The sequence below is a fragment of the Podarcis bocagei genome, assembly GCF_964188305.1.
Source record: "Podarcis bocagei genome assembly, chromosome: 4".
Lineage (NCBI taxonomy): Eukaryota > Metazoa > Chordata > Lepidosauria > Squamata > Lacertidae > Podarcis > Podarcis bocagei.
The window spans coordinates 45091916-45108993 of NC_138128.1; the positions used below are offsets into that span (position 1 = coordinate 45091916).

Here is a 17078-nt window from a genome sequence, read left to right on the forward strand (position 1 = left end):
CCACAGAATGCTGCACTCTTACATTCTTTTTTATTACACAATCTAGGATGACTACCACTTCCTGTTTCATGGCTGGCAGCAGCACCTGGCATCCTTGGGCAGCTGCCAGAGCACCAGCAGACTGGCAGGGGCCGCCACTAATGCCTGCTCCGGCCCCCACGTCTTCATCCTGGCACTTCCAAGAAGCGCCAGGCAAATGGGTCTGCCTGCTGATTTCATTTCCCACAATGCCCCAGCGGAATCTTCAGTCCAGAGGCATTGTGGTCAGTTCACATGGTGGCTCCGCCCAGCAACCTGGCGCTGCTTGGCTGGTGCCCACTGTCACCAGGTAAGGCGGGGGGAGGAATTAGTATACAATAAACTCAATATGCAGAGTACTGACAGTGAGCAAAGTGTTGTTTGTATTCACACGCTCTACTGGTACTCTGTTGACAAGTACTCATGTATATTTAGCCTAACTTATACATCTCTCTTGCATCAGAAAGTTCATCATTGTAAGGCACAGTTATACAGGGATGTATGCATTGATCAGACATGGCATTCTCCACATGGTGTGTGTGCGCGCAGGCTCAGACCAATGGGCCAGAGACTTGCTCCCATGACTTCTTCTAGAATCTATACACTGCAGGGAGAGTATAACTGTGAACTGTGAAGAGGCTAGAACAACCCCACTTCACCCATAAGCATGCTTAAAAGCAGTAGGGAAATCCATACTTGATTATCACTCTCAATGGGAATCAAGCGACTGTGCAGGGGGCTCCTTCAAAACGTGTGATGTTTTGACTGTAAGCACACTGAGAGGCAGATATCTGTGACTACCAGTCATGTAGCGTGGGAATTCAAGAAAGTGGAGAAGTGGGGAAAGATTGTATTGCTCAGCTTTTGTGGCAGCTGAAGTCTACAGATTGTTGATTCTCTGTGTGTTCAGAGCTGCTGCACCAGGGAGTTTTTAAGCAGACGCCGCGCAGTAAGCTTGTATGCCATCCCTTCTTGGTCTTGATCTGACCCGTAGTGAGTATGGCATGGTGGTCTTGAGTCTGCCTCTAAGCTAGGAAGGATCAGCAGTATAGAGAGGGTTGTGTGTGCAGACTAGTACATGATTTGAGGATATTCTTGGGCCAAAGAGATGACCCTTCTCAGACATGCACAACTAGCTAAAGACAAGCTTCCACATTGATGCAAGGAGGTGACCCCTATGTCTAAGGACCAAGATTTTGGCCTTGGATTGGTTGGAGTGTTGTCATAGGTAGGTAGGTAGGTTGACAGATAGTCAGTCAGGGATGAGGGGTTTGCTGACTTGGATCAGGACCACAGTGTGAGTGGGGGGAAGGGGGCCTTAACACTTTGTCCCCATTGGTCCTGTTAATAGGAACAGGAGGAATGGCAAAGTGTAAAATTTCCTGCAGTGATGATCATCAACTTGGATGACTTTAAAGAGGATTTGACAGCCTGTGTTGTACCTCCAACTCCCATCCATCCCAGACAACATGGTCAATGTCCAGGGATGATGCAATCAACATCTGGAGAGTCATGGGTTTCTCACCACTGGTGTATAGAGACAGTTGATGATCTGAAAGTTGCCAATGTTTATCTGTTTCTTTGAACAATGTTCAGTTCAGTTCAGTTCAGTTCAAGGTTTCCCAACAGTCAGGGGAAAAACCTAGCCTCCAACTGATACTCAAAGCCACACGACAACAGGAACATTACAGGCTTATACCAGGGAAGATTATTTGTCTATCTAGTCTAGTATTGTCTACTCTGACTGGCAGTAGTCTTGGGCAAATCCTATATTGTAACTGGAGATGCCAGGAATTGCATCTGGAACCTTCTGCATGAAACGCATGTGTTCTACCACTCTGTTACGTTCCCTGCTAAATTTAGTGTACATGCAACACAAGCGTACCTGAAACATGTTGGAACTGACTCTAAGTCACGTGGGCATGTAATAACAATATACTTCCAAAATTATCAGAAAGGCTTTTTTCCATGTAAGAGATTCATGCTTGGATTTAGCAGACTCCTGTGTGTTGTTTGGGAGATTCTGTGGTGGGAGAGACAAGGCTTGTTCTCCCAGGAGATTATGTAATATATTTAACGACAAAGCTCAATTGTTCTTAATGTAGGCTTGAATGGATGTTCAGTTTTGTATAGGTTGCATTTGTTTGAATTTTGGGTTAAAGTGTTGTAAGCTGCCCTATGAACAGTTTTCTGCTGCAAGGCAATCTATGAATGTTTGAAGTGAATAAATGAAATCCGTACTCTCTCTTTTGTAGCTTTTTTGAGCATCTAAAGCAGTGCCAGGGAAGCTGCAACTCTCAGGATATTTTTGGACTCTAGTTTTCATCTGCTCACAGCCTTTCACAGCCAGTGGTGAGGGAAGATGGAGTTGAAGTCCAACAGCATCTGGAGGGTCACAGGTTCCCCACCTCTGATTTCCGTGCTTTTATTTGCTTTCCCCAACTAAACCTCTGCTTTTGCTAAGGTCTGGCTTGCTCTGGGTTATTCACAAAGCGCATTTGCTTATATAAGTCTCTGAACATTTTAAGCTACTGTGTGTAATACTCTTCAGGATAAGAAATGGGGTAAAACTGAGTGAAGTAAGAAAGTATGTCACCACATACGTACTGTATATGCTTTGCTTGCGTATATGCTTTGTTCCAGGTACTTCTGTCTGGTGTCCACTCATTATCTTGCTACCTGGATCTCTATAAGGTAATGGCAGTGAAAGAGTTGTAAAGGTGTGTATGAAAGCAGATTCACCATCTCTCGCATTCCTGCATGTGTGTTTTTTTAAATATGCTAGCTCTTAGCAAGATAACCATCTTGGGTTGTCTGGACAAGTTACTTGGTTTGTGACACCTGCATCACCTCTCTTACACGCCATGCAACAAAGCCCCATCCATTTGCCTGTTATCTTCAGAAACCAAACTGTGCCGAAGTGTAATAAAGGATGTCGCTGCAAACTGTCAAAAGCAGCGGGCACAACTATAGGTGTGTGGCCAGCCACCACCCCCTCCTTTGGGGCTGCCATTCTCCTTCCTGGTTGTTAACCCAGATCCTTTTCAGATACAGAGGCAGGTGGATTTGTGGTCCACAGCTGCGTCTCTTCCTACCTCTTTATTTCCACCCAGCTGCAGCTTTCCCTTGTCACTCGCTGATGTATCGCCCCGATAGTTTGAGGAATTACGTTGCCAGCACTCCTTTGTTTGCACAGAGCCAGATGTGGAGCAGTGCTAGGCGTCTGTCTCTGTGCCCTGTCCTGTCATGCTTCCCCCACTTTGATGGAAAAGGCACATCCTTGCAGTCTGCAGGAAAGGCGTTAGGAGGAGGCAGCGCCCCATTGGCCAGCAGGACCTGTGGAGTCAGACCATTGCCATGCCAACCGACACTGCCTGTGGTTTCCCGGGAGCCTGTTGTAGAGCGCTGGGTGTGGCAGAGGAAGATGCCAGGCAGAGCAGGGAACCGAAGAGGCATCTGCTGCCCAACGTTGCCTGGAAGGGGACACTCCCCCAAGGCAGGGCATTGCCAGTTGCCCCCCTTCATGGAACTATGTGACTGGCTGGGAGAGCCACTTAGCACTGCCTCTTTTGTGGTTCTTGCTTCGCTGTCCACTCCTCGCTGCTTCTTCCAGCAACTTTGCTGCACGGAGGAGGAGGAGGAGGGTCTGAGGAGGGAGCGTCGCTTGCGTGTGTCATTGGAGAAGCTCGCAGTTAAGACAGCAGCAAGCCACTCCGTGCTCAGCTTTGTCCTGCGCTACAATTGTTCCAAGTTTCAGAAGCCCTCGAAAGTGCTGGGACTTTCTGAATCTGGATGGGGAGCACAGCTCTGGGCGTGTCCCCTGACTGGCAGCCGCTGCTCTCGCGGTGACCCAGGCATTGCCTGTGCCACCACCAATCCCAGCGGAATTATCTGAGCACAAACCTCCTCCTCTTCCTCCCACCTAGCCCTGCTGTCTGTCTGAGATCAGGGGGTTGTTCTGGCTCGGATGTCTGGGCACGGTCAGAGGCAGGAACAGAAGGGCCCCCTACTCCTTGAGCACTTCTAGTTCTCACCCTGCCCAGGGAGTTGTTTTTCTGACCGGGGGCCACCCTGCCACTGTGTATTGGCACCATGACTCACTGCCAGCGACGGTGCAAGAGGCAGCTGGGGCGGGCGATCCGTTTCTTCTACCAGCTGGTCACGGGAACCCTGTCTCAAGGTAGGCTGCTTCCGGGCTTCTGGTGGAGGGGTGGGCTCTGGAGTTGGCATGGCAAGGAACTGTGGCAGATGGCTAGAGATCATGAGCATTTTGTGGGGTGGTCTTTAAAGCCATGGGCTCTGCAGTGAAGCACAAGGAAGGGGGGAGCAATCTTTCTCTCTCCCCCCCCCTTTAGTTGTAGGTCATCCTGCCTCTTTGGAGTAGGGGAAGAAGAAAACAAAATTCATGTGGCTAGTCCAGAATGAAAATCGCCTGGGGATCCTGGGCACCAAAATGACATGCCTGAGAGATGATGGAGTCACACTGAGTTTCAGTTGCGCCTCCACACATACACTTCTGTTCTGGTTCAGGGCCAGGACCCCCAACCAGGTCCTTGGAATTGGTGGCTGGGTTTTTCTGCAACCTTGCTGGGAGCTCCAGGGCTGGCTGGGAAGAAATCGTTCCTGCATCACACCCTTTTCAGACTCTCTTGCTTTAAACATGAGGCATATCTAATGTGTTGGCTCCCACGGCCCATTTCCACCCCACCCTGTAAAAGGCCTCTTTGCAGAGAGATGGAAGCTCTGCTCTGCAAACAGAATTATATGTACCCAGCAGAAGCACCGAGAGTTGGACTGGAGCCCATTACTTCGTATTGGGGCTGATGCCGTTTGATCTGTGCACCCAAACTTCATGCTTATTCCTATTACCTGACCCAGAAAAGCAAGCCTCAGGTGGTTGAGCTCGAGCAGAGTCCAGCCTTATGCAGAGATTCTGGGCTTTTTTCAGCTTTTTCCTGTCCCAGTGTGCAACAGCCTTTCTCCATTCCTTCAGTGTCCTGTGTGCTTCCCAGGCGTAGGTTTGGGGCAAAGAGTGAGTCATGATTTAAGTGCACATTCTAATGCAAGGATGAGGAGCCTGTGGCCATCCAGATCTTGTTAGATTCCAGTTCCCATCATCAAGGCAAATAGTCAGGGATGATGGGAATTCTACTTCAACATCATTTGGAGTACCACAAGTTCCCTGCACTACTTCTAATGTGTGTTGTCCTCCTTTTCTAGTTAAATCTCAAATGGTTCTCCTCTGGTGTCATCCTTTCCTGATCTAGAAGCTCATTGAGTTGAGGAAGAATCACATCCCCAACATATTCCCTCTGCTTGTTGGTCTCTAGAATTCAGTGAATATTCAAAGGATTTCTGTCGCTGGGTCAAGTTGCCCAGTGGAGGTGGTCAAACTCGCTTTCAGCTCTCCCCTACTAGACCTGGGCTCAGTATTTCAAGATGGTACTTCCTCCTGCATTCACTGTCCATCCCAGCCTATTTCTGGACCCAATGAGTGGCACATTGCTCTGAAGCATGGAGCTGTCTCTGCCATTTCCAGAGTCACATGCAACAGTTTGGTAGGATGCTAGCACTGATCGCTGAAAAGTTGAGGAGCACCAAGGGCTGCATTATGTATCTCCCAACTTCACTCCCTAGTGATGCTAATTCTGTATTTAGCGGGTGCCAGTCTTGAGTTTTGTAAATTTCATTGTGATAGGTGTATCTTCTTGAGGAAGGCAGAGAAATAGCCTAACTTGTGGATGGACTGAATATGGGTGGAACTTAACTGCCTGCGGGAGATGACTACGATAGCTCTGGTTTACCATGAGGACTTATTGAACTTAAGCCCATTTCTTGGAGAGTGAAGTTGAGATTCTATATGATGCCAGGACCTTGGGCTGAAAGTGTGCTTGCTGTAATGTTGATCTCCTTGGGAAAATAGTAATGATACCATTTATTGTTTAAGTACCTAACCCAGGGGTAGGGAACCTGCTGCCCTCCAGATGCTGCTGGACTACAACTCCCACCATCCCTGACCTCCAGCAACATCTGGTCCTCCATCCCTGGTTTAATGTAACTGAATAGTAATGATTGAAAATGTATTTCAGCTCTGAACTCCTTGTTCTCCAAGCCCCATGCTCTGTCAGCCACACCACACACTACCTGATTGCCCAGGTAGAAAGAGGACACCATTGGTTTTTCTGCCCTACTTTGCCAGTTTCCCATACTATATGTCAGGAAAGTTCATTTCACAGCTGGGCATCAGAGCTTAGGTGCATATTCAGGTGTATATTCATAATGCATATTCAGAAGGATGCATTTTGTCCTCTGTGCCATTGGCTGTAGCACCCAAGTCCCTAAAACTGGCATATTAGAGTCATCCTTGTGTTTGCCTGAGGAACAAGACAAGTTCCTCATGGGCCATGCCTCAGTTTTCCTAGGTCATGCAATAGGCATTTATGGTTAGTCAGGAATGAATAACTTTAGTTTACTCTGGAGCCAAGGCACTCAGAATTTGTCAGTCTACCTTAGCTCAGCATCCATGGTTGAGGTTTAACAGAGGCAAACAGAAACAGAATCATCAGGTTTAGCCAGCAGCTTGTATTCTTCTCAAGATTTAAAGCCACTTTGGCTTTATGCTTTATGTTTGACTTTATGTTTAACACAGGTGCACCCATGCTTGGGTGGCAAACACCAGAAAATATGAATTCTGGTATTCTGATTTAGTCTGTGCCAACTGTTCACGTGTGAACTTTTTTGTTTGTTTAAAAGTAGCACTTTTAGGGTGCTGAACTGTCTCCACCCAAGTCCCCTTTGTCCACCCCTTTCACTGCTGTTCCCAGGCTTTTTGCTGCCTGATCAACTGATGTCAGTTTGGGGTGGGGAGGGAGAGTATGTATTCAGCAAGATGATGTCATGCAGCCAATTTGATTTGGCTGTGTGCAAACACTGTCAAGCCAATTCATAGCGAGAGTAGTGTTTCCTGCATCACATTATCCTCACTCTCAATATGCTCTGGGGATGGCAGGGAGAGTGCTTATCAGGGCGGTAGGGCCATCACCCCTTTTAACACCCACCCCAGTGGAAAAAGCATTTGCAAAAAGCCCTTCTTCCTGCCACACACACATTTTGTCTTACCCTAAGTGCAGTGTTGTTTGTTCCACCGTGTTGAAATCCTTGTGAGAATTGGGATATTTCCAATCAAATACTGCAGGTGCAAAGGGGAAAGTTGGCTTCTTTGCTTCCTGTTAAAACAAATGGAATTTCCCCCCAGACGTCTTTCCCTGGCTCTGCCTCTTTAAATGACTCCACCCGTTCATGGAACATGCTGCTCAATGGGGCTTGCTCCCCTAATGTTCCTACCTAATACAAAAGACAATGTAGATTAAGAACATTTCCCCTGTAGCTGGCTGCAGACAGTTAATCAAATTGCCCCAAGAAAAGAGAGATTCAATTTGTGTAAAGGGTGCAAAAGAAGATTAACTTGGTTCAAAACAGAATATTTGGTGTGAGGGATCAACTGGTATCCTCGCAGCAGCTTCTCCAGGGACTGACCAAATCGCAACAACTAGGCACTTGATGTATCAGCCCGGATTTGCTGAAATCTTGGACTGCCAATATTTATGCAATATCCGGCATAAAGTGTGGAGCTGGATGGAAGGTTTTTGCATCTATCATGCCCCCCTCCCAGACACACATGTTTATTAGTTGAGGGGGTTTGCCAGTGGCCTGCAAGGAAAGGTACCTCTGATTCAAACTCCAAGCTCAGGTGGGCCTGATGTCATCTCTCTTTTTCTGCAAGAATAAATACCTGAATTTTGGCCACGAGAATGTGACTTTTTAACTAGTGAGAAGATGCATTTTTTGTTTTTATGTTAAAATTATATTACATTTAATGCAATTTCTTTTCTTAAATGTAATGCAAGTTGTTACCATATTTCCCCTTAGGATTCAAGGGTCTGCACCCTTATTATTTGGTCTGCCAGTGCTTTGTTCCTGCTCCAGAGGAGCTTCAGTGGTACTGGGATACAAGCCTGCTTAGAGTTTGACTCTTTCCCCATAAAACCTTTGTACTTAATCTTAGGGCCTTAGTACATCATTTTTATCATGCATTCATGTATTCATAGTGCTACCTAGGTGGTCATACACAGTCCCACTTTCAATACTGTTTGAAATGTTTGCAAACGTTTTGGGGTGGTCACACTGCTGCATTCCCAATCAGTGCCTATCCTATAGCTTCCTGCTAAAATCCCATAACCTATTATACCACCAACAAACTGGTTTCTCTTGTTGCACTGTAGCCCCTCCAATAATGTGGTAGCACTGGGGAAGCATTGCAGAACAACTAATGAAGCAGAATAAACATACTGCTAATGGACTATTACTGTGTCAAGAGCAAGTTGCATTAATGCATATGAAATAAAACAGTCTGGACTAGGTGTGCAGAAGTAGATTGTGCTTCTAATGAATGAAAGGCACTCTGCACATGCCCTAAGGTGCTCTCTTCTGTATTATTCATTCACATGCCATTAGAGCTGGGCCCAGTCCAAATAAAGCACAGGGGGGAGGGGTGGCAGTATTAATCCGGGAAGATTGTTCTTTCAGGGCTCTACCATCGCCATCGATCCCCGGCATTGAATGTGTTGGCCTAGTGTGGGGCTCCGAGGAGAGCTTGGCTGTCTGGCTGGTGTACTGGCCACCTAGCGCACCAGCAGCCACCCTGTCAGGCCTGCTGGAGGCGGTGGCCGGCTGGGCCTTGGAGTTCCCTAACCTATTGGTATTGGGAGACTTCAACTTCCACGCTGATGCCACTCCCTCCTCACAGGCTCTGGACCTGGTGTCTTCCATGGCGACAGTTGGGCTCTCCCAGTTTGTTTCGGGCCCCACACATCAAGCAGGCCACACGCTGGATTTGATCTTTGGCGCCGGTATAGATGTGATCATGTCTCCTTCGATGAAGGTGCCATGGTCTGATCACTATGCTCTGATAGCCAGGATTGACTTTCCACCCCCACCCTGCTTAGGTGGCGAGCCGATTTCGGCTCGCCCGCAGAGGCTGATGGACCCTGATAGATTCCGTCAAGCCTTGCGGGACCTTGCTCCCCCTGGCGACTCATTGACTGAGCTTGTTGAGGACTGGAATACCCAGCTCCTGGCAGCCATCGATGAGATTGCACCTAAGCGCCCTCTGCGACCCCGCAGAAACCGGGCTCCCTGGTTTACCGAGGAGCTTCGGAAAATGAAGCGGGACCTCAGACGGCTAGAACGAGTATGGCGGGGTGCCCGTGACGGAGCCTCAAGAACATCTTATAGGGTTTTTATGAAAACCTATGAGATGGCAGTGAAGGCCGCTAAGAAGTCTTACTTCTCGGCCGCCATTGCATCCGCTAGCTCTCGCCCGGCGCAATTATTTAGTATAATTCGGTCTTTAACGTCCCTTGAAGGACAGCCAAATTTAAATAACAATCTGACACACAGCTGTGAGGCATTTGCGAGCTTTTTTGCGGAGAAGGTCCTGTTGCTCCGCCATGACCTCCCTGCCAATTTGGATACAATAAAGGAACTGGAGGCCCCTCGACTGTCCTCGGGTCCAGTATTGGACCACTTTGACCGGATATCTCCAGCCGATGTGGACAGATTCCTCCAAGCTGGAAAGCCCACCACCTGTCCTCTTGACCCGTGCCTGCCATGGCTGATTAGAGCGTGTCCAGACGAGGTGCGGGCCCCCCTGGGGGATATCATCAATTTGTCCCTTGGCACCGGGATATTCCCAGGGGAACTGAAGGAGGCAGTGGTGCGTCCGCTCTTAAAGAAAACATCATTAGATCCCTCAGATCTATCCAATTACCGCCCGGTCTCGAATCTTCCATTCCTGGGTAAGGTGATTGAGAGAGCAGTTGCTGAACAGCTTGGTAGGTTTCTGGATGAAACATCTGCTTTGGATCCATTCCAGTCCGGCTTCCGCGCTGGTCATGGGACCGAGACGGCTCTGGTCGCCCTAACAGATGATCTCCGTAGGCAGCTGGATCGAGGCGGGTCGGGGCTGCTGATTCTTCTAGATCTGTCAGCAGCCTTTGACATGGTCGATCACGAACTCCTGGACCACCGCCTCGCCGACGTGGGGATCCAGGGCACAGTCCTTCAATGGCTGCGCTCGTTTCTCTCTGGTCGGGGACAGAGGGTGGCGCTTGGGGGGGAATTGTCATCGCGCCACTCCTTGGTGTGTGGCGTGCCTCAGGGTGCGATTCTCTCCCCGATGCTTTTTAACATCTTTATGCGCCCCCTCGCCCAGCTTGTCTGGAGTTTTGGGCTGGGTTGCCATCAGTATGCTGATGACACCCAACTCTATCTGTTGATGGATTGCCATCCTGACTCGGCCCCAGACACACTGACCAGATGTCTGGAAGCTGTGGCTGGATGGTTACGTGGGAGCCGGTTGAAGTTAAATCCTTCGAAGACAGAGGTCCTCTGGCTGGGGCGGGACAATATGGGATTGAGGGGGCAACTCCCATCTCTTGCGGGGGTGCAATTAGTGACAGCACCGTCCGTTAAGAGTTTGGGTGTAATCTTCGATACCTCCCTCTCTATGGAGGCGCAGATTACAGCTATAACAAAGGCGGCATTTTTTCATCTCCGCCAATCTAAGCAGTTGGCCCCTTATCTCTCTCGCCCTGACCTAGCCACTGTGATCCATGCGACGGTCACCTCCAGACTGGATTATTGTAATTCGCTCTACGTGGGGCTGCCCTTGAGACTGACCCAGAAACTCCAGCGGGTGCAGAATGCCGCGGCGAGACTCCTTATGGGGTCTTCGCTGCGAGATCACATTCACCCGGTACTCCCGGTGGAGTACAGGATCAGGTTTAAGGTGCTGGTTTTAACCTTTAAAGCCCTATACGGCCTAGGACCCTCGTACCTACGGGACCGCCTCTCCTGGTATGCCCCACAGAGAAACCTACGGTCTGCAAATAATAACATCCTCAAGGTCCCAGGCCTCAGAGAGGTTAGGCTGGCCTCAACTAGAGCCAGGGCCTTCTCGGCTGCGGCTCCAATCTGGTGGAATGCTCTGTCACAAGAGACTAGGGCCCTGCGGGACCTGACATCTTTCCGCAGGGCCTGCAAGACAGAGTTGTTCCGCCAGGCCTTTGGTCAGGGCGCAGCCTGACTCCCTCCTCTGGCAACCTGCACAGAATTTTGCTTAATTGGTTGCCATCAATTTGATTTAATTAATTTTTATAATGAAATATTTTTAGATTGTGTAACTATTTTACTGTTTGATTATTTGATTGCTGTTAGCCGCCCTGAGCCCGGCTTCGGCTGGGGAGGGCGGGATATAAATAAAATTTATTATTATTATTATTATTATTATTATTATTATTATTATTATTATTAAAAGTGCCCTGGAATGCTGTGAGCTCCCTGTGACACTGGGTGAAGAGAAATGATTCTGGATCAATTAACCAGATTGAAACAGTAACATCTGTAGCCAAAAATAGCCTTTTGTCAATATTTGGCTGTGCTTTATTAATAATCAGCTCCCACTCTGATTAGCAGCTCTGTAATAAGATTCAGCTGTGACCTAAATTTAACTCTCCTAATGGATAAAGCAAAAGAAGAAGAAGAAGAAGGTATTAGCCATCATTAGATCAGCCTGACCAGGCCAGGTAATCTAGGTGAGTGAGCTCCCAGCTGCAGGAAAGGGCACCCATGTCATCAGTGATGAACCCTCATTTCCTGAGCATTGCCTTAGCTGAACAGACGGCGCAGGCAGATTCAAATTCTGTAGGACCCACGTTCCGCTGCTGGCTGAGTTGCGTTTTAAGGAATCTGTTGCTGTTATATAACTATGAAATGGTCCATGTGATCCATTGCCCTATTTCAGATAGAAATCAAAGCTGAGGTGTGCGTAATTAACCCATAACTGACAGAGATGGGATTGTGTTGGAATATATATATAATATTTTTGCTGTTCAGATAAATAGGATCCCAGGGCAGCTTACAATAACCAGTAGTAGGATTGTAAGCCTGAGGGCAGGGACTCTATAAGAAGACATGGCACAGAAGGAAAAAGGGTGGGGAGGGAGGAGGGAAACAGCAAGCTCAGGAACCAGTTCTTAAAGTTACAGTATTTATAACGCAGTTATATAGTTCTGCCTACAGATTCTGGAGAGAAGCCCCTCCCTGGAAGTGCTCCCTCCTCCTCCTCAAGGTTGTACAGTATCTAGGAACAGAGCAGGTGGAAATGTTTGTGTCAAGAGGGCAGGATTGTTCTTGGCACGCAGTTCTTCCCTCAGTCAGCTGATTCGAGGACAGTCAGAATCCTAAAGAGAGGCCTTGATGGAGTTGCCTGCCTCCCTTGCTGTTCCCTGTGGTGGTTCTGGCTGTCTTGGCAAAGAGCAAGCGCTTCCTGGGAGCACCTTTCCCCTCTCTAGATCAAATCGGGGAATCTGCTGAGAAAGGACAGAGTGTTTTGTGATGGTCTTGAACAGTGTGGTATCCAGAAAATGCTGCCTGCATTTTTGGCTTATTTCTGGGGAAAGAGCGATAAAGGATGCTCTGGTGTCCAGAGCCTTCAGCTCAAATTCTCCAAGTACCGCCAGTCTCCCTTGGGCTTGCAGAAGAAGGCAGCCATCCTGAGTTTTGGGTTTTTCAAAACAACACCACCTGAATGCAAATGGCTTTTTGTGATCTGGCAACCCAACCTGCACAGTGCTTGATGGGGGCAGGCTGCAGAGTATGACTTGGGTCATGGGGCCACACATTCACAATGGCATGGAAAATTAGTGGCTGTGCTTGAAGTCTTGCCGATGTGCAACTCTGTCTGCTATTTTTACCCAGGCAGGTGGGTGACTGTTTAATTTTAGCTCAGTGCCAGCACTGTCTCGCCAGGGAACTGGTGTGTGTGTGTGTGTGTGTGTGTGTGTGTGTGTGTGTGTGTGTGTGTTTTCACAGCTTTCTTTTACATATAGAGGGAGATAAGTGGGGTGATGACACCTGGTTCTTAGACTCGGACTGCGTGCAAAGGTGACAGCACAGTGGTGCACTTATGACAACACAGGCTACACGTAGAAAAGTCATAGCTCAGTGGTAGAGGATTTGCCTTGCATGCAGAAGGTCGCAGGTTCAATCCCCAGCAGGGAGAGGCTGTCTGAAACCCCGGAGAGCCACTGTCAGTGTAGACAATATTAAGCTAGATGGACCAATGGTCTGATTCTGTATAAGGCAGTTTCTTGTTATCCTAAGTGCTTTGAACATTTGAAGATGCTATATTATTATACAGTAGTATTATTAGGCCAAAGGGTGAGCGACTGAGCCCAGACCCCTGGACATTGTCATCTGCTTCACATATAGATCACAAAAGGATTGTGGTGAAGGGCTGGGAGGAGGCAATGTTGCTTGTGTATGCTGCATTTCAGGGTACTTATATTTGGGGGATTATCTTTGTTGTGCTAAAGGTAAGTCCTTATGCACCTCAGGTGAATCATATCTGGTTAGTGTTTAGAGAGAGACTTACAGACCCCTAAGGATAAATACACCTGTTTCCTCTTGGTCTGTCTGTGTTATAAAAATGCAGTAACTTCGTGAGTGAAGGAGGAAAATTCTCCCTCTCTGAAATGGAAGAAGGTGACCCTGTTTATTCCTGTGGGTTACCCAGTGGTGACATGAAGTGTTTGGACTGTTACTCCCAGGTACCCCTTTAGTTTAACAGAGATTGCTTTCCCCCATGCCTGTCTTTGATATCAGCCAACTATTGTTTGTTGCCGAGAACATCTGCAGCTAAGGAAGCGTTCTGTCTAACCAGAAAGTTTGCTTCCTTCATTTTAAACACTAGGCTGGATTGCTGCCTCTCAGCTTTGATGCAATGAATACTGCTAGTAAAACACTTCCTTCAGTCACTACTGAAATTTGAGAGCAAAGCTATTTTGGCATCTGGAGGTGGGTGAAGCTTAACTGATCACACTCATGCGTGCGCGCACACATGTGTGCACACATACAGACTTCAGAGACATAGTGCTTCTTAATTGGCATCTCATGCCTCCTGGAGAAGAGTTGCAGCAAAGTTTGTAGATAGGGCTGGGGTAGACCCCTGGCAGAAAGCTTGGAGGACTGCTGCTAGTGAATTTAGACTAGGGGTGTCTTCCAGATGTTGATGGACTACATCTCCTATCATACCCAGCCAGCTTAGCCAGTGGTCAGGGATGATGGGAGTTGTAGCCCAACAACATCTGAGGACCCATTTGAAGAAGACTGATCTATACAATGCTGATCAAGATGAGTCAATGGTCTGAGAGTATAGGGCAGCTCCCTGCCGACCATTTACTCCCTGGGTGGGGCACGAAACACCTCTGTATTGATATCTAACCAAGGTTTCAGAATAGTGAGCCCTGCTACTCTAAACAGTTGGCTTAGGGAGAGGAAGGAAGTGTGTGTGAGTAAGAATTAAATTTGAAAGACCATAAGAAGTTGCCGTAGGTGAGGATGAACACTGGCCTCCATATCTTACCTTGGGGGAGATTTGAGCTGTGGAGGGAGTTACTGCTTCTTCAAGCAGGCAAAAAGCAAAGCAGAAACCCAGCTACTTCTGCACATTCATTTAATGTGCAGTTTAATTAAGCACAATTTAATATCTTCCCATTCATTATATATAAAGCTCCATGGGGAGGGGGGAGAGAAGCCCCAAACTGCCAGGTGGCAACCCTTGCTGTGGGACAGAGGCGGCCTCCGTTTGTGGGGTGGGGTGGGGGGTAGTGAGTTCACACAGGAAGATCCAACACAGTAGGTCCTGATCCTGCCCAAGTAGCTCACCTTCCCCTTCTCCAATGCTCACCCCACTGGGCTCCCCCCGGGCCAGCCAGTTATTTTTAGACAGGCGCCATGTGTTGGAAGGAGAACAATTAATGTAATTGGTTTGGGGAGCCTCGTTTGTGCACGGGGCCGAGAGTGGCTCTGAATCTGCCTGGAAGAGGCTGGCACCAACATAGCAGAGGACCGGGGGGAGCCAAGGGAAAGCAGGGTGGGCAACGCATCTGGCATGGAGACATGGAGAGGGAAACGCCACACAGTGACAGCCTCTTGTATGCCTCCCTTATCGTCATCCTCCTGGTCATGTCCTACTGGTTCACGACCAAGTGCTTCAAGATCCTCAGTGGCATTGAAGGTAATTTGTGGGCTGCGGGGGGTGGAGGGTGTCTGGTGGAAAGGAAGTGCTGAAGGCAAACCCCAGGTGGAAACGCTGGGAATCAGGAGGAAAGGGGTTTCTTGCCGCATAGCAGGCAGCAAGGATTAGGGGCTCCCAACTCCTTTACAGCCGCAGTGTTTTCTCTTTTTCTTCTTCTGCAATTGCTTTACTCTACCTGCACTTTTCTTCCTTCCCTGGGTCCCTGATCTCTTAACATGTCAGCAGTGGGCTACCCAGTTCCCCTCAGTTTATAAGGTCCCCATACCTGTGCACTGATCCATGTTCCCAAATTAACACATGGTCTAATGCAGTAGTCTTCAGCGTTTTGAGACCCAGGACCCGCTTTTAGTCCAAACATTCATTTCGGGATCTACTGCTTAATCTTTTACCATATATTTGCATGGTGGTAGTGCTCCTGTTGTGGCCCACCTTGGATTCGGCTGCAACCCAATAGAGGGTCCCAACTCACCAGCTGAAGACCAGTGGTCTAATGGACAGCCTTGGGGCTTAAATTCGTAAAGGGAGACTTCGGAGAACCACAGAAGGATGTCATTCTCTAACCTGTGGTGGGGTTTTCCCCCATCTAAACCCAGTTGTGTTACTTGTTATGGTTACTTGGAGGTAGGAGAAAGCACTCTGCACATGCTCTTAATTATTATCAAAGCACCCTGATCTTTGTGCTTCTGAATTGAGCATCCGAGATCAATGCTTTGTGTGTTCAGCTCTAGTTGACTTCTGGAGTTACTGTTGCTGAATGGGATGCTCCCTGAATAATTGATTCTGAACTCTGAGTGATTTTCACAATATAGAGAAATAGGGAAATTAGCTTTCCCCAGTTCTGAAGTGGGAAAAATAGGTCTTAGGTGCTGTGAGTTCCATAAGCACCAGAAGTTGTTGGTGTGGGTGTGATGGATGCCACTGCCTTAGCTTCGCTGGACTTTAGCGTACAGTTTATGACCGGAGGACATATTGTGCTCCTTTCCATCATGTTGGCACTCTGTAATGCCAGCAGTGTTTGTGGAGGTGGGGGTTATGGGTAGGAAAGAATGGCACTTTGCAGTCCATTCTTTGGATCATGTTATAGTTCTCAGTTCTTTTGACAGACCAGTTTGTTTCTGTTCTTGTCTGAGAAGCTTCATCAGGGTGGTTCTTCTGCCAGTTGCACAATATGATTTTACACATACACAAAACGACAGATTAAGAAAAGTGAAGGTGAAGACAAGGACTAGTTTGGAGCTGTCCACAGGCAGAGTGAGGGATGGGCTTTGGCTGCAATCGTACCTGCTAGACCAGGGGTCAGCAAACTTTTTCAGCAGGGGGCTGGTCCACTGTCCCTCAGACCTTGTGGGGGGGCCAGACTATATTTTGGGGAGGCGAAATGAATTAATTCATATGCCCCACAAATAACCCTGAGATGCATTTTAAATAAAAGTACACATTATATTCATGTAAAAACACCAGGCAGGCCCCACAAATAACCCAGAGATGCATTTTAAATAAAAGGGCACATTCTACTCATGTAAAAACACGCTGCTTCCTGGACCATCCGCAGGCCGGATTTAGAAGGCGATTGGGCTGGATCTGGCCCCCAGGCCTTAATTTGCCTACCCATGTGCTAGACCAATGAACTACTAGGCAGTTGTGCCTGGTACATGCATAGAGAGGGATGCAAGGTACATGCAGAGAGAGAGAGAGAAACTGACCTGAGAAGGAGATGGTGCTTTTGAAAGAAAAAGAAGATGGCAACCCTGGTTATGATAATGGATAGTACCAGTTGCTGTAGAGGCTGAAAATCCATTCCAGAAGGACAGCCTATTTTTTATTTTTTATTTAGTTTAGAGAAAGGACAAAGTACAGGGGACACGAAAGAGGTGTATTAAGATTATACATGGTGTCAGGG

The 17078-nt window shown here is 48.0% G+C and overlaps 1 protein-coding gene across 3 annotated transcripts in view; it reads left to right on the forward strand.

The window, feature by feature from the left end:
- The window catches only part of KCNIP2 (potassium voltage-gated channel interacting protein 2), a 116448-nt gene that overhangs the window by 55235 nt on the left and 44135 nt on the right, over positions 1–17078 (forward strand). The window contains exon 1 of one of the 3 annotated variants that reach the window (XM_081192277.1): positions 3437–4198. The exons of the other annotated variants lie outside the window; for them this stretch is intronic. Within the exon in view, the coding sequence (XP_081048403.1) occupies positions 4111–4198 (88 nt within the window). The 5' untranslated portion in view covers positions 3437–4110. Of the gene's footprint in view, positions 1–3436; positions 4199–17078 lie in introns of those variants that run through there. 3 annotated transcript variants of the gene reach the window in all.